The sequence below is a fragment of the Mytilus californianus genome, unplaced genomic scaffold (assembly GCF_021869535.1).
Source record: "Mytilus californianus isolate M0D057914Y unplaced genomic scaffold, xbMytCali1.0.p SCAF_2, whole genome shotgun sequence".
NCBI lineage: Eukaryota > Metazoa > Mollusca > Bivalvia > Mytilida > Mytilidae > Mytilus > Mytilus californianus.
In genome coordinates this window covers 11713253-11737105 of record NW_026262668.1, presented here as the reverse complement: position 1 = coordinate 11737105, position 23853 = coordinate 11713253, and the positions used below count along the sequence as shown (strand labels likewise).

General features: G+C 30.8%; 2 protein-coding genes across 2 annotated transcripts in view; one reads left to right on the top strand and one right to left on the bottom strand.

The window, feature by feature from the left end:
* The first annotated feature begins 1379 nt into the window (after window positions 1-1379).
* LOC127729233 (adenylate kinase 8-like) lies at window positions 1380-11447 on the top strand. The gene is made up of 9 exons (XM_052236974.1): window positions 1380-1539; window positions 4480-4564; window positions 5220-5383; window positions 6310-6460; window positions 8054-8326; window positions 8853-8984; window positions 9350-9439; window positions 10140-10281; window positions 10700-11447. Exons 1-9 carry the CDS (start codon window positions 1456-1458, stop codon window positions 11016-11018), a joined length of 1440 nt encoding a protein of 479 aa, XP_052092934.1. The 5' UTR covers window positions 1380-1455; the 3' UTR covers window positions 11019-11447.
* Window positions 11387-23853, bottom strand: part of LOC127728885 (helicase SKI2W-like) — a 39483-nt gene continuing 27016 nt past the window's right edge. The window contains exons 20-24 of the mRNA XM_052236472.1: window positions 15066-15276; window positions 14386-14496; window positions 13820-14038; window positions 13359-13496; window positions 11387-12793 (exon numbers count right to left, since the gene is read on the bottom strand). Coding sequence (XP_052092432.1) covers window positions 12593-12793; window positions 13359-13496; window positions 13820-14038; window positions 14386-14496; window positions 15066-15276 — 880 coding nt within the window. The 3' untranslated portion in view covers window positions 11387-12592. The remainder of the gene's footprint in view (window positions 12794-13358; window positions 13497-13819; window positions 14039-14385; window positions 14497-15065; window positions 15277-23853) is intronic.

Here is a 23853-nt window from a genome sequence, read left to right as displayed (position 1 = left end):
ATCACAGAATAAAATGCCTTGGACAAGTACAGATAAAAAAATAACAATGATACCGTATCAAAATTTTTTAGCAGTGTTATCGAAATCACGTCGTCTGTCCTTTAATGTCTAGTATATATAGGCGGCTCAGTGCACTTCATAGTATATTTCATACAGCACTGTCATAAACAGTATAGGAAGACATGATTTTTGGTATTGCTTACAGTAAATGTACAAAATAGTGTAAAAGTAGTCTCAATTTCAATATCGAAAATAAAAGAAACGTTTTAGTTTTGTTTCAAACTATATCATTAGTCCCCTAAAATATCAGAAGCAATGGTTCAACAGTATCCTCTATTAACAAGTTAGTTAATCCAAATGGACAGACTTGAAGGAAATTGCTCAAACTTCTAAGCTTTCAATATATAAAATGAGTATTGCTGTGTCAAAAGCTGGATTTGAAATACCACGTTATACCCATTAATTCGAGGGAGGCAACAGTGTACGTGTAATAAAATGGCTCCCTCCATACATGAAAACGAATATGAATTATTTGTTAAATCCAATTAAGGATTTGTTACCTAGTGTGATTTTCCTCCTTCTCGGAATTTATTATTTTTACCTCAGTAAAAGTCTATTTTTACTTAAGTAAAACTATTGTCAACCGTCTTAAGTCAGATAGGAGGGGTCTTAATCTAAATTGATATAAATTTTGAATAACTTGTCAACATGTAGTTTATGTCATGTTTTTTTCCAAAAATTAATTAAAATTATGGGTTGATGGGGCTTTTTTTTTCAAGCTACAGGTTGTACAAAATTGCCAGATTTTGTATAGATAATACATAGAAACCCCAATTTTGTGTGATATAGAGAAAACTAAACGATAGAATTTTAAGATACAATATGAGAAGATAGTGGTTTCAGGAAATAATAACAAAACCACATTCCTTTATAAAATATACACTCTCTGAGTTATCTCCCCTTATATGGCAAAGATGAAAAAAACAACGAATCAAATAAAAAAAAAAAAGAATCTGTATTTGTTAAAACAATAAAAAAATAAGATAAAACAAATTATTTTTTTATCAAGAGGAAAAATCTTACAAATGAAATACATTCCTCTCTTAAAATTTGCACATTTCATTAAAGACCGATATTGTTTTTTGCTATTTTACAATCAAAGATGGCGGAAGACACCAGATCTACCTTTAAATACGATTTTTGTCTGCGTTTAATATTTCTATGAGACAACTCTCTGCTTTACCCGGCAAAATTACATTTTAACATTATAGTACCTTGGTTCCTACAAAAAAATAATATTCCGGATATATACATCTCCAATTCCGATTTTGTGCAAACTATACATAAAATTTAGCCAATGAAATCGTTCGACACATACGCTTAGCAACACGACGCCATCAACTGCAGCATAATATTGTTTATTCGAAAATCTGTTTTATTTAAAAAGTGTCCGTTATGGATCAAACAAAAAGACCCCTTCTTATTCCCCCAGAGTTCGGAACATATGCCGAGAAACATGGAATATTCGATTTATATAAGGTTTGAATATAAAACGTAGATTTCTTATTATGTTTCGACAGTGCAAGGATTTGTATAATATACAAAACCTTGGACAGTGTAAACTAGTATATATCTTCTTCTTCTTCTGGTTAAGTGCAGGACTCATTTTGAGTAAATTCACACTGAAAATCATGTATATGATTAATATGTGTCACTGCAATGCTAAATTGTAATTTACTAGTACAATCAAGGATTTGTATAGTGACTATACTATACAAATCCTTGGTACAATGTATCCTCGTCTCATGGGTTTTCGTACTATTAAGTATGCATTTTGATGTAACAATTTCCATTGAAAAAACATTCAAAGTACGAATTCATATGACGTACGAAAACATATGATCTGACCATATATTTGGTCTTTTGGATCAGCTTCATCAAGACTGGACTTAACAATTGAATTGTCACACTACATATCTTTTCACTTAAACTATTCAGTAAGAAAGATATGGGATGAACATCAATGAGACAACAACCAATCAAAGAGAAATATATGCCGCCCCTCTTGAATGTGCAGAAAAAGGTCAATCCAGAAGGTTTTCATGTTGATCAGGCTTAAGTCGATCTGTCCCAAGTCGATCCTGCCCCAATTTAAAAATATTTGAATAGATTAATGTATATGAATTTTATAATAATATAAAAGGTGGACAGTAAAAAAGTGTACCTTTGACGAATATTTAAATAGGCTATCTAATTTTCATTAGATGAGACATTTATTGGAATATTTTTTTGAATATGTCAAATATTTATATAATTAAGATTTCATAAAATCTGAAAAAAAATAATGCATTTCTTTAACTCAAATATTACTGTTTGAATTCTTTCAAAATAGGAAAACATTTGTATAGAAAGCAAATAAAATAGTGAAAAATGTTCTTAAATTTGTCTTTTTAAAAATCATCAAATCTCAAATTCATAAATTTTTCTTAAAAAGCAATATGCTGTTGAGCTTTAATTATTTAAAATAATATGGTCACCGACTTCGTATTTGCCGTATACATCATTCAAAGTGGTATTCTAGGTGAAAAAATACTACAAAACGTAAAAATAAGAAAAATCTATTTGAAAGTTGATATTTGACGATTTTATGACAAATTAAAGGAAAATTTTCCCCGATTTTATGTACGTTCTTTACAAATGTTCATCTACTTTGAAAGAATTCAATAAGTATTATTTCAGTCATTAAAAGTGATAATTGCATAATTATTTGATTTTCAGTTATAGTTCAACATGCCAAAGTTGTATGCCAAATTTTACCAAAATCTGGGACATAGCCCATTTACTGTTCCTTGACCCTTTAATGAGTATGGATGATTATTCAATATAAAATGTTGATTATGTTTTTATTACAAGTTTTCAAGACTATTGTGTCATGTGTGTGCATAATTTTAATAAAAACATATATAACAGAATTTAGTACCAACAACAATAATCAGCAGTAATTAACGTTTTTCAATGGACTGTGATTGAACTAAAAGATTACGACTGGTGTTACTTTGGTTCCCGATCCCCAAATAATTGTTGAATACACAAACCAATTACAAACAGTGATTAGTTTTAAACAAGTCATTATGATGATAACATAATTAGATTGTAAATATTTTTCCAAGTTATCATGGAAAATAACTTCATATTTACATGCTCATGCAGCAGCTTTAAAAGCAGTACCAATCGCACTAAATAATTCAAAATTTGGTGACTATGTTGAACACATCTATCCCATTGAACTTGAGATAAAGGATACAACAGATACAGTTAAGTCTGCCTCATATCTTGACTTACATCTAGAAATTAACAATGAGGGTCAGTTAAAAACAAAACTTTACGACAAAAGAGATGATTTCAGCTTCCCAATTGTGAACTTTCCATTTCTATATAGCAACATTCCAGCAGCGCCTGCATACAGAGTATATATCTCCCAGTTGATATGATATTCCAAGGCTTGTTTTTCCTATCATGATTTCCTTGATAGAGGATTGCTGCTCACAAGGAAGCTATTTAACCAAGAGTTCCAAGTGGTGAAGTTGAAATCATCCCTTCGTAAATTTTACGGACGCCATCAGGAGTTGGTTGACCGCTATGGAATTTCCATTTCACAGATGATAGCTGATGTGCCACATGTGGAGCAGGATCTGCTTACCTTTCCAGAACACTTGAGATGACCCCCCGTTTTTGGCGGGGTTTGTGTTGCTCAGTCTTTAGTTTTCTATGTTGTGTTTTGTGTATTATTGTTTGTCTGTTGGTCTTTTTCTTTTTTATCCATGGCGTTGTCAGTTTATTTTCGACTTATGAGTTTGAATGTTCCTTTGTTATCTTTTGCCTCTGTTATACTCCTTTTCGTATCGATTTAAAATAAATCATCTGAATGTTCCTCCAATATTAGACATACTTCTCTTACCTGCTGTCATTAAACATCGATACTTTGTGCAAATTCAATTTACCCTGAAACAAAGATATCACCAAATCCTCCGATGTTAACATAAATTATTCATTATTTTCTTATGGGGTAGGATCAACATGGGACGAAACGACTTGGGGGCCGGAACAACCTGATACCGTTCAGAAGAAGCTTTAATCTCTAGAATACTGGTAAAATGTCAATAATGGGCAAAAAACCCACAGGTTCCAATGGCAATGTACAAGTAAAAATTTGTAACAAAGTCTGTCACAGTTACTGACAGAAGCTCAAAGTACTTATAATAAACTGCTGATATAGAAATCGAGCTGCATTTTACTCTAATACCATGATCAGTAGTAGATTTCATAAAGCAAAGCCATGGACTGTTCATGTAGGCAATTTATATCATATTCAAGTAAAGCTGTCATGGTCATAATAACTAAATAATTGAATACATTTGTAAAGTTTAAATAAATAATATTCAGTTTATTCCTTAATAATTTAGTTAATTATACTTTCAGAGACTAATGGAACAGTTATTAATCAACAAACCCTCAGATCCACTAGCATTTCTGGTGGAATTACTAAAGAGGGACAACAATGATGGTATGGATTGTTTAATTTATGAGTTACTGGCACTTACAGTAGTGGTTTTACTGCTTCACTTAAATTTGCTGTCACATAAATTCTTGTTTATTCAGATGTGGAAATTAGTCCAAAATATGACTTCTTGGGTAAAAAAAAACCTGGTACATTGTACATTCAGAATTTCTTTTGTTTGTTTTCATCTTTATTATGTGCTACCCACATTTTTTTAATTCACATTAATTACATTTCATTTAAACCAAAGTGATTTCAAAATGTTCAAGATCGAGGCTTCCTTACCAGTTTTTTTTAACAATAAAAGGAATTTATAAAATATATTTGAATAATAATCAAATGAACATTAAAAAATCAGTTTTAAGTTAAGAATTACTAGCTTAGACCTGTTGTAAATTCAGAATATGCCTCATTCATTTACTAATGTAACTCCTCAGCATTGGAAAAAATTCAAAATTCCTATCAATTTTGTAAAAAAATGGTGTAACTTGAAATCAAACTTAGGTTGTAATTATTGTGATGTTCATTGTGTCACATTTTTGCCTTAAAACTAATTTCTAAATTTACAGTCCAGTCTTTTAATATAGAAATTATTTTATGTAGCTACATTTGTGTAATTAGAAAAGCTTTTAAAAAAAATAGTTTTGTTTTGTACTTTCAGTTCCTCAAGTCATAATCCTAGGACCGCCAGCCTCTGGTAAAAAGACAATAGCCAAACTTTGTTCCAATAAACTAAGAACTGCACATCTTACAGAAGACAATATGGTCGCTGAAGCTGAAACAGACACCAAAGTTAAGGTGCAGGAGATGATGAAAAAGAAACAGGTATTGTATTACAGACCGGCTGTTTATGAAGGAGTGTACATACAAATGAAACAACAACCCAACTACAAAAAAAAGATATCTATAAAGTTCAACTGTATTTAGTCATATAAAAGTGTCTATAACAGATACATGTATGTCAAACTACAAATTTCCATGTGTGTAAACAAATTTTGAATAAATTTAAGGGGCTGCTGTCAGTGCCAACTACCTGAAAGGACAAACAGTAACACTGAGAAGTAAACAAAGACAACCACTTAGTCTATTATTTATATGTACATGTATCAGGATTGACTTGGGACAGACATATTGTATGTAAACCATTTTACTTCAGACATCAAATATATATTCTCTTTACCTGATTACTATAAACCACTTTATTTTTTATTTTCACAGATACTCATTCGGTGTTTAGCCTTTTCTATCTGATTTTGCAATTATTTATGTCCACAATTTTTTTTACCTTTAATAATGTATTTATATTTTCTGAACGTTGTTTTCAATTTAGACTTGTTTATATTTTTATATATATACATGTATTAGAAGATCCAAATTTTGTCTATATTGATGTTTATTTTCTACTCACTTAAGTTGCATAAATAAATTACTCATGAAAATGAGTTGGTTACAGTATAAGTAACTGTTCAGCTTTTGGACTGTTTGTATTGATGTACCATTGAATAACACTGTCTTTACATCATTTGTTTGAGTTTTAAAGACTCTTGTCATATTAAATATATAGTTCTCAACATCATTCTTCAAGGATTAAACACATAAGTATCTCAGTTCATGGCACTTCATGAAAATTATTTTTCATTGAAATATTTGATAGGAATATTTTAAATTCTATAATCTTTAGTAATAGTAAATTAATGAATCATAAACAGTTAAAAACTTTACCCCCATAATACTTAATATTCTATTTACAGACTGTTCCAACAGATGTATGGGTCAAGATATTAACTGACAGAATGAAACTGGCTGACTGTATTAAGAAAGGCTGGGTCATGGAAGGTTTTCCGCAGACAAGAGAACAAGCTTTAGCATTGCAAACTGCTGGTGTTTATGCAAAACACACAGGTATGTCAAATATAGAAGAAACAGATCTGCAAGTGGGAAACCATTACTGGCTCTCATGTGTACTTTATAATATAATAATAAGTAGATGTAGTATGATTGCCAATGAGACAACTCCACTAGAGACCAAATTACTTAAAAGTTAACAACTATAGGTCACCGTACAGCCTTCAACAATGAACAAAATCCATATGGCATAGTAAGCTATAAAATAACACGAAATGAAAAATGTTAAACAATTCAATTGAGAAAACTAACAGCATGATTTATGTACAAAACAATTATGATATACAGCAACAAACAACAACCACTGAATTAAAGGCTCCTGAATTGGAACAGGCACATACAGAATGTGGCGGGGCTAAACGTGTTTGCTGGCGCCAAACACTCCCCCTACTATAAGCATTCATTTTAATGTGACATAAAGAGTGAAATGTTTCAGTGTTCCAGCTTGAATCTCAGGGCAGAAGGGTGCTAGTTGTCTGAAAGGGCACTTTAGCGTTATAACCCAGATTTTAAGGGCACTGTTGGACAGTGTATAAAGTAACCTTGAATATTGCTAGGCTCAGCTGGAGAACATTAGTTGTATTTAAACCATATTCAGAAATTAATGTGTTCTTGATGTTGGTTCCAGTAAGAATTTTTTTTTATCAAATTATCATACCATGAAGCAAAGCATATCATTTTGATGTTAATCTAAACAAACTTGTACATTTGGTAAGGAAAATAATCATCAGAAATTTCAATGTTTTATAACTTATACCTGTGAGTCTATAAAAATTAACAAGTAGTTTATAAAGATGGAGTTATACATGCAAAATTGAATGTTTAATGTAATTAAATTATCTACATTTAAATTACTTGTTCAAACATATAGTTTTATACCGGAAAGCCCATTTTTGTGTATTCTGTTGTGGGTTAGTTTTGTCTGCATAATGCATCAAAGAAAGATTGGATAATTAATTTTGTAGTTTGGTATACAGAATTAGTAGATATTGATTTGACATGAACAATTCTTGTTTATCCTTTTACATTTTAAAGAAAGTTCTTTGGCACTTGTTTATATGTTAGCCTCTGTACCTATGAATGAAAAAAAGGAAATGGGAGACAACTCCATTTGATCTGGGCTAAAAACCGAAATTTTAGTACACTGTGTAAAGGATTATTTAAAATTTTTGAGGATTACCATTTTCATTGATACAATGTTGAACTTGAAAATAATTTTGATTTGTGGGTATTTATTCCATGATTCTTGAATTTATTCACGATTTTTTTCATGAAAAAGAAAAAATTCTCAATTACCTATCTTGTCAAGCTGCATTTGTATATTAGGGTATACATGTATAAAAACTTACTTGTATAAGAGTGAATTTAAGAAAAAAGAATGATTTTTTCTTATTTTTTCTCACTCTTTCTGATACTAGCTTAAACTGTTTCCAGGTTGTAGGGGAACAATTTCCCTTTTAAATGGCAAATTACAGAAAAAGTCAGTTGGTGGTACTTTTAAGGACAACTAGGATGGGAATCTAGGAAGTGTTTCTTCATTGTTAACTCAAAGATTCTAAACAACTTGTAATGAGGATTTTTTTATTTCAGTTATATTAGATGCGCCAGATACAGTGTTGATTGAAAGAGCCCAAGGTAAAAGGATTGATCCAAAGACAGGAGATATTTACCATACTACATTTGATTTACCTACAAATCCTGAGATCCAGGGACGTCTAGAAGAAGTTCCAGGTTACAAAGAGGAAGAAATGGTACAAAAACTGATAGAATATCATCGCCATATTGATGGAGTACTAGATTGTTACCAGAAGACAGTAAAAACTATCAATGCTGATCAACCTAAAGCAGATGTCTTCTCACAAGGTATGTTAACTATTAATTGATCATATGATATAAATTTTTTTTAAACTTGAACAAAATATGTTAGTTATCTCAGTAGGTCTTCTTTTGTTTTGCTTATGTATAACCAACATCTAATTACATTACATAATATTAACCTTCCATATTTTAACGGAAAACAGGAACATTATTTTCCTTTAAATGTACTTGTTGAAGATGTGGTTTTTAAGGTGATATAGTTAAATGTAGTATTAACAGTAATTAATGTTGCACATTGCTCTTGACATTTAAATGACGTCAAGATGTTGAGCTATACTTTTTGCTACCGCTTTCAATTTTATAATTTTCAAAGTAATTTATTTAATATATTGCCTTGTCAGCATAATGCTTGTACTTAACTATTTAAAGTTTTAGATGTTTAGTTCATGATTTTAATTACTATCAAACTGAGTAAACAAATTCACATATACATTTTTTAAATTGACAGCTGTAACATATGTCACATGAGTATGACTTTACAAGGCTTGATTAATTAACTTTATATTTTCAGTATACACATATCTATGTAGAAACCCTAGATCTAATGCACCACACACCCCAAGGATTGTATTACTGGGGCCTACAGGATCAGGGAAAGGTGTCCAAGCAGCTCTCCTGGCCAATAAATATAACATTGTTAATGGTATGTATTTGACAGGTTGAACTCAAAGTACAGTATTATTAACATGAACTGCCTATGATGATGATAAAATGAATGGTGTGCATGTTTGTATGCTTTGACGGCATCTTTGAACGTCTGAGTTAATTCAGACTTAATGGGAAATGATTCAAGCAGACCCATGTATCTTGTGATTAATTGACCAATTGAACCCTAGCACATTTTATTTCATTTAATTCATTTTTTTTCTCCAGTAACTCAGTGTAATACAGGAGTGGATGAAACAAACAATAATACATTTTTAGATCAAATTACTTTGTCTTTTCCAGTACAAAAATATACTGTGTGGATAGTCTGTTGTATTTGAACAAAGTTTTGTATGTTTTCAGTATCATGTGGACAGTTGGTGAAACAGTCCATAGCAGATGAAACTGACCAAGGAAAGGCTTCTATTCCTTATGTGGACAAAGATATGATGGGTGAGAAACATTTATAGAAATACCTCAGAAAGTCCTTAGGGAAAATGTTTTTCCTGATCATGAATCTTCAATATGATCAAGACATAAGCCATGTTTGGAATTTTAAACTACTTTGAACTCTGAATGTCCACTTTTACACATGTATATTCTTAACATGACAAAAGAACAAAATCTGTAATATATTTGAACAAGAAAGGATAAAAATGTACTAGTACAAAATTGAATTACTGTCAGATTTTCATTATGAAAAAGAATGCCCATAATTGTAGCGACTAGTATTTAACCTGCACCATAGTTTGGACTTAAATATTCTGCTTCTTTACATGCCTATAAGATGAATTTTTTAAAACACTTTTCTGCACTCAATAGAATATTAGATAAACAAACTTGAATACTGTAACAGTAAAAAATGACCATTTTGATAGTTAAAATTCAGTGTTAAAATTATTTCCTAGACATACTAGAAATAATTGGCAGCTAAAGATTTGCATAAATATTGTTATTTTAAAATTTTATGGATTGTCTTACCAAAACATTAGTTTTCTTCTCTTTTGAATTTCTTGAATAGCTTATACCACACGATTAAATATAAATTAATCTGTTTTTGTATATGTTTTAGATAATTCCATGTACTATAAACATTGTTAGACTGTCGTTAGGTTATCTTCTTATGTAAAACAGAAATATTTTGTTCTTTTAGTGCCAGATACAATTGTACAGAAAATAGTGAGCAATAGATTGTCCCAGCTCGACTGTGTCAGTAGGGGATGGGTGCTACATGGTTACCCCAGGACCAGAGAACAGGGAGAAATGCTTGCTAAAGAAGGATTTCTTCCTAACAGGTAAGGCCCTAATACTAGGAACTCTCCCAGTTGTACATGCACATGTTTACTCATAAACTATAAGTTCTTGAGAAAAGTTAACATAAAAAGACATCTCCTCGACAGGTTTTAGAATTAGAGAGATTAAATAAGCTATTCAATGTTCATGTAAAATTTCTGAAGCTATACTGAATGAAACATAAAAAATTATACACAGATAAAACTTCAAATACCCAAAAATAGTTTATTACATTAACTAATTATTTTCATATCGACATCACTGTAAAAATAATCCAATCATATGTGGGGATATTACAATATATACTGATCAAATAATATTTGAACCATTAATAAAAGCCATAACAATAACAAAATATTTGTAGAGTAGAAAAAGTCTCAGTAAGAATTAGAGTTTATGATGACATTACTTTTATTCCAGAATGTTTTTCCTCAATGTGCCCAATGATTCAGTGATAGAGAGATTAACATTACGGTCCACCGATCCAATCACAGGAGACAGATATCACAGCCTATACAATCCTCCACGGACACAGGAAGTCAAAGATCGTCTGTCTAAACATACGAAAGATGAGGAAAGCAAGGTGAAGTCCAGGTTATCACAATATCATGCCTATGTAGAGGAGTTAGCAGATTTATATACACAAGGACAACAAATTAATGCTGACCAAGACCCACATACAGTGTTTGAATGTATTGAAAGTATGATTGTCAATCCACTGCCGAAAAAGTTTATGTGAAATTGGACAAACAAGCAATTCTGTGATATTTATTTGACAAGTTATGTTACAATTGATGTTAACTTTATAAAATTCTATCTTGTAATAAGATGTTTCAATGTCATCTTGACTTGCATGTTAAAATGATGGATTATTACACTTTATACAGCATGAAATAGCAAGGAAAGTCTAAATTGCAAGAACAATAAGATACTTGGATATAAACAATTAATTTTACGCTATATTTATAAACGACAACATTGTTTTTATAATATTAGAAGACATAACATCATAACGTTTTGTTTCACTGCCTTGTAATGATGATTTTTCTTTTTTACAAGAGTCCTTTATGTTGAAAGCTATATTATATATGAAGAAACCATAAAATATTCAGTGGTAAATATTGCATTTATCTCAAAAATTATTTAATCAGTATATTTTATTATGGTATTTTGAGTTTATAATTCATTTATATGCCAATCAAAAATTCACAAGGTGGTTTCATATAGAAATTCCAAAATTGTATGTATTCATGAATTATGATGATGTTTCTCATTATCATCCAAACCACCTCCCTTATCTTGTGGTTGTGTGCTCATCTTGTTGGGTCAAACAAAAATCTTTTTAACTGGTATTTGCTGCTTCTCTGCCATAACTCAACTGATTAAGAACAATGACTGGTTGGCTCATAGTCATTATAATGTGCCTAACAAGAGTGATATGTCTTCCTGAGTATTGTTACCTTGTGGAACTTTATTATTTGCCAAAAAGGCTTAGTTTGTTTCTGACATTTTTTTATCAACCCGAATTGCACATTTTATATTTATATCTCTGAAAAGGTTCAAATCATAAGTAATATGCACAACATGACCTGCTTGTTGAATAACTGTATGGGAAGACAACAAAGACTCATTTTTTAACAGGAGGATTTCAACTTTCCTTCATTAAAAAAATTATTTAATTGGGTTTTAAATGACATCAAAATTCTGATAATTAAAATATATCAAATAGGCAGCTTGTATTACTTTTAACTTCTATTCATGCTTTGTTTCTGTGTATAGTGTACCTTTAAAATAAAAATTCAACCAGGATGGAAGCATGAACAAAGGAGCAATCAGACAAAAATTCTGTAGAGTAAGGGAAAACAAGTTGAACTGTGAGCTATTGATCACTAATGATACCCCACTTAAGTATTCGGTAAAAAGGGAGTTTGGATGTAAAATTGCCTCATTTGATATAGCATGCTCACATGAAGGTTGAGTCCAAATTTTAGAAACCCTTGATTTGTAGTTTCTGAAAAAAATGTGACAATAATTTCATAGATGGCCATTATGTGAAAGAATATGCAAGTATTCGGTAAACAGGATATTGATGAGAGATGAAACTGACAGCCCATAATACAGTATAGCACTCTCAAATGAAGCCTATAACTAAATTTCAAGAAGCTCTGATTTATAGTTCCTGAGAAAAATGTGACCATATTTTTTGGGACAAATGTACTGACAGAAACACCAAAGGACAGGCAGATGTAAACCTCCTCCTTCTGTATAAATATCAAAATGACTGATCCATTAGTTGTTTATACTATGTAACATTTATTGTGTATATAAGGAAGCAGCAAAAACAATATCCCTTTTAACCATAGAAGAGGCTTCCTCCATTTTCTGATAAAGGACAGGATCTCCAATAATTCTGGCAGCATTCCTGACGTCTCTTAATGTTTCATTCAGTCGCTGTATACATCTCACAATTATTCCTTCTTGCACATCTGTTAAATTTGTTATTTCAGAAAAGGGCTGCAAAATAACAAAAGTTCATTAGGGTTTTAAGGAAACCTACATTTCAACAAAATGTATAAAGTCATAGCTATATATAGTAAATCATTGAAATCAGTCTGTATTCTATTGTTCATTTGACCTCTTTGTTACATTGAATGAAATATACCTTTGGTGGTGTTTTGATATAAGTGTGTGACTTCAATGAAAATTTACCTTTTTGCCTCTAAAATGGTAAAAATCAGCAGTTTTTTGTAAATTAACAAGCACAGGTACCACACAATAATTTACATTTTCTGAAGTTTATTTAATAATATATATCCAATTTTAAGGGAAATATACCCATATGTTAATACTTAAACATCCTCTAAAAGTCATATTTCACATTATTTGTTTTGAAATAGGTGGATAATGAACAAAAATTCAAGTGCTTCTAATGAATACAAGGACATGCTAGTCTTTTTACTTATGTGTATTTGGCTGATTCTGTTCTATCTATAAACATATCAACAGCTAAAATTTACTCCTTCAATTCATAAAACAAAGTTACATTGAATAAGAAATAAAAATTGTGCAAATTATTTACCAATCCTCTTGCCCATTCAAATACAACCTCCATCAAATTAAATTTGAATTCTTCTTCATAGTCTATGGGAGCTTGTATTCCAAACTGTCTCTGGAGAGAGTCAATCTTCCTGGCAATACCAAGGATCTTTTCTTTCCCCTGTAAACAATCTAATTACGTTAATCATGTCAAGCATATATTATTAAAATTTCAAATATTTAGTTATACTAGATGTCCATATATAAAAAAAAATATTGCCATCAATAGGAATCTTCATGACCAAACAGACGTGAGAGACTAGTATAAATGTTCATGATTTCATCAAATAAAATGCTTACAACTTTATTGATATACACCTACATCACAATGTTATATAAAAGGCATATTCTAAGTGAACAAATTGAGTATTTAACTGCTACAATTGATTTCTTGATACAAAAGATGTCACCTTGACAAGACTATTTAATAAAAACCAATCTCACCTGTACAAGGGTATCAATTAGTTTTGGTTCAGAGGCTCTCTTCTGTTCAAACACAACACATGACATTAACGCAGCAATCTCTGTTGGATGTAACTCGGTCAAGGCATTCTCAAACACTAATTCTGTAATCATCAGTTCATGTGTACTGATCTCACAAGCCACACGACCTTTCAATTGAACTGCATTATGTTCATCTATGTAGTTCAAAGATTTTAGCACCTAAAAACAATATCTCAAAAATATCAATACAAATAAAAATTCTTTTTAAAACAAGCACAATATTTTTGCATGTTTAACCTTAGTTAAAGGTGGTAAAAGCTGTTTCCCAGTTTTCATAAGTGTGTTTTCATTTTGAAAGGCCCTTCTAGCAAAAAGGTAAATAATGCCATGTTCAAGTAGAAGTACAAGGGTTACAAGCTTGGAAAATTAAAACTGGCCATCATGAATTCTGCCCCACGCTTAGCTGATTATGCAGACTCATTGCTTGCCTGCCAGTGCTTTACCTTCTAGATATTTCTGTTTTATAGTAAGGCCATTTACAATTATACAAGTTAGTACATTAATACCTCAATTCTCTGTTGATATTCTGGAAGCAGCATCAAACTTTCATCTGACAGCAGAAATTTGAGATGTCTGTATTTGTTCTTTAATTCCATGTTACTGCTGTGTTCAGCAAACTGAAGCAGAGATTGACTGTTTAACATTCAATTTTTGTGTGTTAAAATTTTCAGTTATCCTGGTCTACTTTAGTTAACACATTAACCATAGTTAATATAATTGGTTTATAGTGTGACTAATATGTCGAAACTCATCATAATTTTTTTGAATCAATAGAACAACAAAAAATTATCATAAATTTTCCATAAAAGTTAATCAACCAGAAAAGAACACAAGCTTGATCTATAAGTCATCATCATAAATTAAAAAGTAAGTTCAAGATCTGCCAGTTTTAGAGAGAATAATGAGGATTACTATTTGATTTCAGATGGTTGTTAGGACAGAAATGGGTAACACAAAATATACCCCTGTAGCATAGTGGTAGGGGCATAAATATGAAGAAAAGTAACTTCTAAGACTTAATAAAAAGTGATTTCTATAAAGCTTTTTACCCTTATAATATTCATAAAGCAATTTTAGGTACAGGTAGAAAAAACTTTCCGAAAATACACTGGGTTTGCTTATCTAAATGTCTGTCATAGCATTTATAAATCAGTTGTAGAGGTGAAATAGATTAAAGGAAACTTACATGCTCTTGAAATCTTGGACAGTTTATACATTGAAACGATATAAATGTCTGCTCCATAGCCTGTACAGATCTAAATTGTTCTACTAATTCAATGTCTCTGATATGTAAATCTTTAACAGGGTCTAGTCCTGCTAGGCCATCAGAATTAGTTTCTGTTAAGCGTAATAATTCTTGTGTTGCTATAGAAACTGACTGACCTGGTGGATCATCTCTAAATAAAAAAAGTAATCAAAATTATCTAACATGGAATGAATTTCAATTAAACACAACATCAGAAAACTAAGGATACTGTTTCAATACAAAACCTTAACTGTGTTACAGCCCTAGGATGGTGTAAACTTCCCAAAATAACGTGTATGGTGTAATGGTGTATGGCATATGGTGCAATGGTAGAAGGTGTATGGTGTAAGGGGAATGGTGTAATGGTGTATGAGGAATGGTGTGATTGTGTAACGTGCGATCGGGAATGGTGTGAATGAATGGTGTACGACATTTCATTGGTTGAAACCGAAGTTCATTTTATTTTGATTTTTCGGATTGTAAACATAAACAATAATAATAATCCTATTGTTCTTTTTTCCCAGTAAAGCAAATTACTTTACTCGTTAGACTCTATGTCATATATATTTAATATACACATATTAAAAAATCTTTTTTTTTTCATATTCTTATTTACATTAAACAATGGCTTTAAAATTACACACTTGTGATCACATGCAGTTATCATAAAAGAAAGGATTTTATTTAAACTAGAAGGCGGATAGAAAGGTTATCCACCCATCGGAACAGTATTTTTATATCACGGGTTATCAACATCATTTTTAAAGTTGCTTCGTTCCCCACTTTTGACAGTCTCTTTATAAATATCTTATCGTCATTCACCTATGTTTGCCTTGGATTTACGATTCTGTTTTCCAAAAAATGTTCAAAGGAAAATTGTACAGTGTTATTGCACATAAGGTGTTGTATAATTATGAACAATCTCGTCAATTTCGTTAGATTTGTCTTTACGGATTATAAATGATATCTTGAACGTCCGAAAAAATATACTTATGTGAAACGGAATGAAATATTTGCCACTTGATATTTAGCAACCAACAAAATCAACCAACCGACATAATATACTAACAGTATACTTTTCCTAGAAGAGAACTTCTCATACTTTTCATTATAAAGTACAAATGAAATCTGTCATGTCAGTCACACTGTTGGATGATGAGGTGGAATAGTTTTATTATACAAACCATCCTGAACTACTGAGTTTAAATCATCACACCTCAGCAAGCACGACTAATTTATGCGCAGACCAACCCATCACACAATAGCCCAAAAGGAATCTGTGATGTACTCGTCCATTTTCAGAAGTCATGGAAGTGGGAAATACAGATACTGATACTTTAGTGACAGTTTTATATAACGAATACAGAGATGAAATGCTGGCACTCTAAATTAAAGGGGACAAGATTTTGTTATCATTGTATTGCAATGTTGCTGTCATTTGTATTATACAATCCATCCTGACATCAAAATATTGCTGATTTACTATGCGGCTGCCGCTACATGTATATAGATTTACATAATAAAGTGCAAATATGGTCAGTTTTGTTTGATACTTTAAAATAGTTTTGTTATACGAGTCAGCCTGAGGTATCAAAACTATTGAAATTTTCTTGCGAGACAATATTTTTAATAAAAAGAGGACATGCTGGCTATCTAGATTGATGGGGACAAATTTTTGTTGTCATTGTATTGCAATGTTGCTGTCATTTGTATTATACAATCCATCCTCACATCAAAATATTGCTGATTTACTTTGCGGCTATATGCTGATTTACTATGCGGCTATATAGATTTACATACATGACATAATAAAGTGCTAATATGATCAGTTTTGGCTGATGCTTTAAAATAATTTTGTTATACAAGTCAGCCTGAGGTATCAAAACTACTAAAATTTTCATGCGAGACAATATTTTGAATAAAAAGAGGACATGCTGGCTATCTACATGTAGATTGATGGGGACAAATTTTTGTTGTCATTGTGTTGCAATGTTGCTGTCATTTAATTTGTATAATGCAATCCATTCTGACATCAAAATATTGTTGTTTACTATGCGGCTATATAGATTTACATAATAAAGTGCAAATATGGTCAGTTTTGGTTGATTCGTTTAAATAATTTTGTTATACGAGTCAGCCTGAGGTATCAAAACTACTGAAATTTTGTTGCGAGACAATATTTTGAATAAAAAGAGGACATGCTGGCTATCTAGATTGATGGGAACAAATTGTTGTTGTCATTGTATTGCAATGTTGCTGTCATTTGTATTATACAATCCATCCTGACATCAAAATATTGCTGATTTACTATGTGGCTATATAGATATACATAATAATGTGCAAATATGGTCAGTTTTTGTTGATGCGTTTAAATAATTTTGTTATACTAGTCAGCCTTAGGTATTAAAATTACTGAAATTTTGTTGCGAGACAATATTTTGAATAAAAAGAGGACATGCTGGCAATCTAAATTGATGGGGATAATTTTTGTTGTCATTGTGTTGCAATGTTGCTGTCATTTGTATTATACAATCAATTCTGACAATAAAATATAGCTGCTTTACTATGTGGCTATATAGATATACATAATATTAAAAGTGCAAATATGGTCAGTTTTGGTTGATGCTGTAAAATAATTTTGTTATACAAGTCAGCCTGAGGTATCAAATCTACTGAAATTTTCTTAAGAGACAATATTTTGAATAAAAAGAGGACATGCTGGCTATCTACATGTAGATTGATGGGGACAAATTTTTGTTGTCATTGTGTTGCAATGTTGCTGTCATTTAATTTGTATAATGCAATCCATTCTGACATCAAAATATTGTTGTTTACTATGCGGCTATATAGATTTACATAATAAAGTGCAAATATGGTCAGTTTTGGTTGATTCGTTTAAATAATTTTGTTATACGAGTCAGCCTGAGGTATCAAAACTACTGAAATTTTGTTGCGAGACAATATTTTGAATAAAAAGAGGACATGCTGGCTATCTAGATTGATGGGAACAAATTGTTGTTGTCATTGTATTGCAATGTTGCTGTCATTTGTATTATACAATCCATCCTGACATCAAAATATTGCTGATTTACTATGTGGCTATATAGATATACATAATAATGTGCAAATATGGTCAGTTTTTGTTGATGCGTTTAAATAATTTTGTTATACTAGTCAGCCTTAGGTATTAAAATTACTGAAATTTTGTTGCGAGACAATATTTTGAATAAAAAGAGGACATGCTGGCAATCTAAATTGATGGGGATAATTTTTGTTGTCATTGTGTTGCAATGTTGCTGTCATTTGTATTATACAATCAATTCTGACAATAAAATATAGCTGCTTTACTATGTGGCTATATAGATATACATAATATTAAAAGTGCAAATATGGTCAGTTTTGGTTGATGCTGTAAAATAATTTTGTTATACAAGTCAGCCTGAGGTATCAAATCTACTGAAATTTTCTTAAGAGACAATATTTTGAATAAAAAGAGGACATGCTGGCTATCTAGATTGATGGGGACAAATTTTTGTTGTCATTGTATTGCAATGTTGCTGTCATTTGTATTATACAATCCATCCTGACATCAAAATATTGCTGATTTACTATGCGGCTATATAGATTTACATAATAAAGTGCAAATATGGTCAGTTTTGGTTGATACTTTGAAATAGTTTTGTTATATGAGTCAGCCTGAGGTATCAAAACTATTGAAATTTTCTTGCGACACAATATTTTGAATAAAAAGAGGACATGCTGGCAATCTAGATTGATGGGGACAAATTTTTGTTGTCATTGTGTTGCAATGTTGCTGTCATTTGTATTATGCAATCCATTCTGACAACAAAATATTGCTGATTTACTATGCGGCTATATTGATTTACATAATAAAATGCAAATATGGTCAGTTTTGGTTGATTTGTTTAAATAATTTTGTTATACAAGTCAGCCTGAGGTATCAAAACTACTGAAATTTTGTTGTGTGACAATATTTTGAATAAAAAGAGGACATGCTGGCTATCTAGATTGATGGGAATAAATTCTTGTTGTCATTGTATTGCAATGTTGCTGTCATTTGTATTATACAATCCATCCTGACATCAAAATATTGCTGATTTACTATGTGGCTATATAGATATACATAATAATGTGCAAATATGGTCAGTTTTTGTTGATGAGTTTCAATAATTTTGTTATACTAGTCAGCCTTAGGTATCAAAATTACTGAAATTTTGTTGCGAGACAATATTTTGAATAAAAAGAGGACATGCTGGCAATCTAAATTGATGGGGATAATTTTTGATGTCATTGTGTTGCAATGTTGCTGTCATTTGTATTATACAATCCATTCTGACAATAAAATATAGCTGCTTTACTATGTGGCTATATAGATATACATAATATTAAAAGTGCAAATATGGTCAGTTTTGGTTGATGCTGTAAAATAATTTTGTTATACAAGTCAGCCTGAGGTATCAAAACTACTGAAATTTTTTTACGAGACAATATTTTGAATAAAAAGAGGACATGCTGGCTATCTAGATTGATGGGGACAAATTTTTGTTGTCATTGTATTGCAATGTTGCTGTCATTTGTATTATACAATCCATCCTGACATCAAAATATTGCTGATTTACTATGCGGCTATATAGATTTACATAATAAAGTGCAAATATGGTCAGTTTTGGTTGATACTTTAAAATAGTTTTGTTATATGAGTCAGCCTGAGGTATCAAAACTACTGAAATTTTCTTGTGACACAATATTTTGAATAAAAAGAGGACATGCTGGCAATCTAGATTGATGGGGACAAATTTTTGTTGTCATTGTGTTGCAATGTTGCTGTCATTTGTATAATGCAATCCATTCTGACAACAAAATATTGCTGATTTACTATGCGGCTATATAGATTTACATAATAATAAAATGCAAATATGGTCAGTTTTGGTTGATTCGTTTAAATAATTTTGTTATACGAGTCAGCCTGAAGTATCAAAACTACTTAAATTTTGTTGCGAGACAATATTTTGAATAAAAAGAGGACATGCTGGCTATCTAGATTGATGGGGTTAAATTTTTGTTGTCATTGTATTGCAATGTTGCTGTCATTTGTATTATACAATCCATCCTGACATCAAAATATTGCTGATTTACTATGTGGCTATATAGATATACATAATAATGTGCAAATATGGTCAGTTTTTGTTGATGCGTTTAAATAATTTTGTTATACTAGTCAGCCTTAGGTATCAAAATTACTGAAATTTTGTTGCGAGACAATATTTTGAATAAAAAGAGGACATGCTGGCAATCTTAATTGATGGGGATAATTTTTGTTGTCATTGTGTTGCAATGTTGCTGTCATTTGTATAATGCAACCCATTCTGACAATAAAATATAGCTGCTTTACTATGTGGCTATATAGATATACATAATATTAAAAGTGCAAATATGGTCAGTTTTGGTTGATGCTTTAAAATAATTTTGTTATACAAGTCAGCCTGAAGTATCAAAACTACTGAAATTTTCTTACGAGACAATATTTTGAATAAAAAGAGGACATGCTGGCTATCTAGATTGATGGGGACAAATTTTTGTTGTCATTGTATTGCAATGTTGCTGTCATTTGTATTATACAATCCATCCTGACATCAAAATATTGCTGATTTACTATGCGGCTATATAGATTTACATAATAAAGTGCAAATATGGTCAGTTTTGGTTGATACTTTAAAATAGTTTTGTTATATGAGTCAGCCTGAGGTATCAAAACTATTGAAATTTTCTTGCGACACAATATTTTGAATAAAAAGAGGACATGCTGGCAATCTAGATTGATGGGGACAAATTTTTGTTGTCATTGTATTGCAATGTTGCTGTCATTTGTATTATACAATCCATCCTGACATCAAAATATTGCTGATTTACTATGTGGCTATATAGATATACATAATAATGTGCAAATATGGTCAGTTTTTGTTGATGAGTTTCAATAATTTTGTTATACGAGTCAGCCTGAGGTATCAAAACTACTGAAATTTTGTTGTGTGACAATATTTTGAATAAAAAGAGGACATGCTGGCTATCTAGATTGATGGGAATAAATTCTTGTTGTCATTGTATTGCAATGTTGCTGTCATTTGTATTATACAATCCATCCTGACATCAAAATATTGCTGATTTACTATGTGGCTATATAGATATACATAATAATGTGCAAATATGGTCAGTTTTTGTTGATGCGTTTCAATAATTTTGTTATACTAGTCAGCCTTAGGTATCAAAATTACTGAAATTTTGTTGCGAGACAATATTTTGAATAAAAAGAGGACATGCTGGCAATCTAAATTGATGGGGATAATTTTTGATGTCATTGTGTTGCAATGTTGCTGTCATTTGTATTATACAATCCATTCTGACAATAAAATATAGCTACTTACTATGTGGCTATATAGATATACATAATATTAAAAGTGCAAATATGGTCAGTTTTGGTTGATGCTGTAAAATAATTTTGTTATACAAGTCAGCCTGAGGTATCAAAACTACTGAAATTTTCTTACGAGACAATATTTTGAATAAAAAGAGGACATGCTGGCTATCTAGATTGATGGGGACAAATTTTTGTTGTCATTGTATTGCAATGTTGCTGTCATTTGTATTATACAATCCATCCTGACATCAAAATATTGCTGATTTACTATGCTGCTATATAGATTTACATAATAAAGTGCAAATATGGTCAGTTTTGGTTGATACTTTAAAATAGTTTTGTTATATGAGTCAGCCTGAGGTATCAAAACTACTGAAATTTTCTTGTGACACAATATTTTGAATAAAAAGAGGACATGCTGACAATCTAGATTGACGGGGACAAATTTTTGTTGTCATTGTGTTGCAATGTTGCTGTCATTTGTATAATGCAATCCATTCTGACAATAAAATATTGCTGATTTACTATGCGGCTATATAGATTTACATAATAATAAAATGCAAATATGGTCAGTTTTGGTTGATTCGTTTAAATAATTTTGTTATACGAGTCAGCCTGAAGTATCAAAACTACTGAAATTTTGTTGTGTGACAATATTTTGAATAAGATGAGGACATGCTGGCTATCTAGATTGATGGGGTTAAATTTTTGTTGTCATTCTATTGCAATGTTGCTGTCATTTGTATTATACAATCCATCCTGACATCAAAATATTGCTGATTTACTATGTGGCTATATAGATATACATAATAATGTGCAAATATGGTCAGTTTTTGTTGATGCGTTTAAATAATTTTGTTAAACTAGTCAGCCTTAGGTATCAAAATTACTGAAATTTTGTTGCGAGACAATATTTTGAATAAAAAGAGGACATGCTGGCAATCTTAATTGATGGGGATAATTTTTTGTTGTCATTGTGTTGCAATGTTGCTGTCATTTGTATAATGCAACCCATTCTGACAATAGAATATAGCTGCTTTACTATGTGGCTATATAGATATACATAATATTAAAAGTGCAAATATGGTCAGTTTTGGTTGATGCTTTAAAATAATTTTGTTATACAAGTCAGCCTGAAGTATCAAAACTACTGAAATTTTCTTACGAGACAATATTTTGAATAAAAAGAGGACATGCTGGCTATCTAGATTGAAGGGGACAAATTTTTGTTGCCATTGTATTGCACTGTTGCTGTCATTTGTGTTATACAATCCCTCCTGACATCAAAATATTGCTGATTTACTATGCGGCTATATAGATTTACATAATAATGTGCAAATATGGTCAGTTTTGGTTGATGCGTTAAAATAATTTTGTTATACGAGTCTACCTAAGGTATCAAAACTACTGAAATTTTGTTGCGAGACAATATATTGAATAAAAAGAGGACATGCTGGCAATCTAGATTGATGGGGACAAATTTTTGTTATTGTACATGTTGTTTTGCAATGTTGCTGTCATTTGTATTATACAATCCACCCTGACATCAAAATATTGCTGATTTATTATGCGGTTATATAGATCTATATAATAAAGTGAAAATATTATGGTCAGTTTTGGTTGATGAGTTAAATAATTTTGTTATATGAGTCAGCCTGAGGTATCAAAATTACTGAAATTTTGTAGCGAGACAATATTTTTAATAAAAGGAGGGCAAAAATATTTCCAAATTTTTTAACCCTATATAAATTAACAGATTGACACACTCCCCGTTTCCATTCTCAATTTTATAATTATAAGTGCAAATATGGTCAGTTTTGGTTGATGCTTAAAATAATTTTGTTGTACATGTTGTACATGTACCAGTCATCCTGAAGTATTCATTTTTGGCATTGTTTGTCGATTTTATCTGAAAACCAAGTTTATAAGATTGACGATACATGTTAAAACCGATAATAATAGCATTGTAACCAATATCGTTTTTAATTTATAGATAGGCAGATCGCGGATAAATTTGCATTACAAGCAAAGTTTTATGCGTACTTTATTTACAAATACATGTATATATATTTAATCTGTATTGTTTATATAACCATCATAGGCATGACCACGGAGATTTTAATTTTATACATTAATTTACAATATTGTGATCAAAATTCGTTTTTTAAATCAAATAAATAATTTTGTAGTCGCACGCTTTCTTTGAAATTTAATTGCATTATGGGTAATTTCGGATCGTGTAGATAGAATGGGGAATGGTGTATGGTGTAATGTGTAAGGTGTATGGTGCAA

Bases quoted from the DNA above. Each gene is read 5' to 3' on its own strand.
- LOC127729233 (XM_052236974.1), top strand. From the start codon at position 1,456: ATGGATCAAACAAAAAGACCCCTTCTTATTCCCCCAGAGTTCGGAACA. The intron at 4,565-5,219 runs GTATGGATTGTT...TTGTACTTTCAG, and splicing joins AAAGAGGGACAACAATGATG to TTCCTCAAGTCATAATCCTA. The intron at 8,985-9,349 runs GTATGTATTTGA...GTATGTTTTCAG, and splicing joins TAAATATAACATTGTTAATG to TATCATGTGGACAGTTGGTG.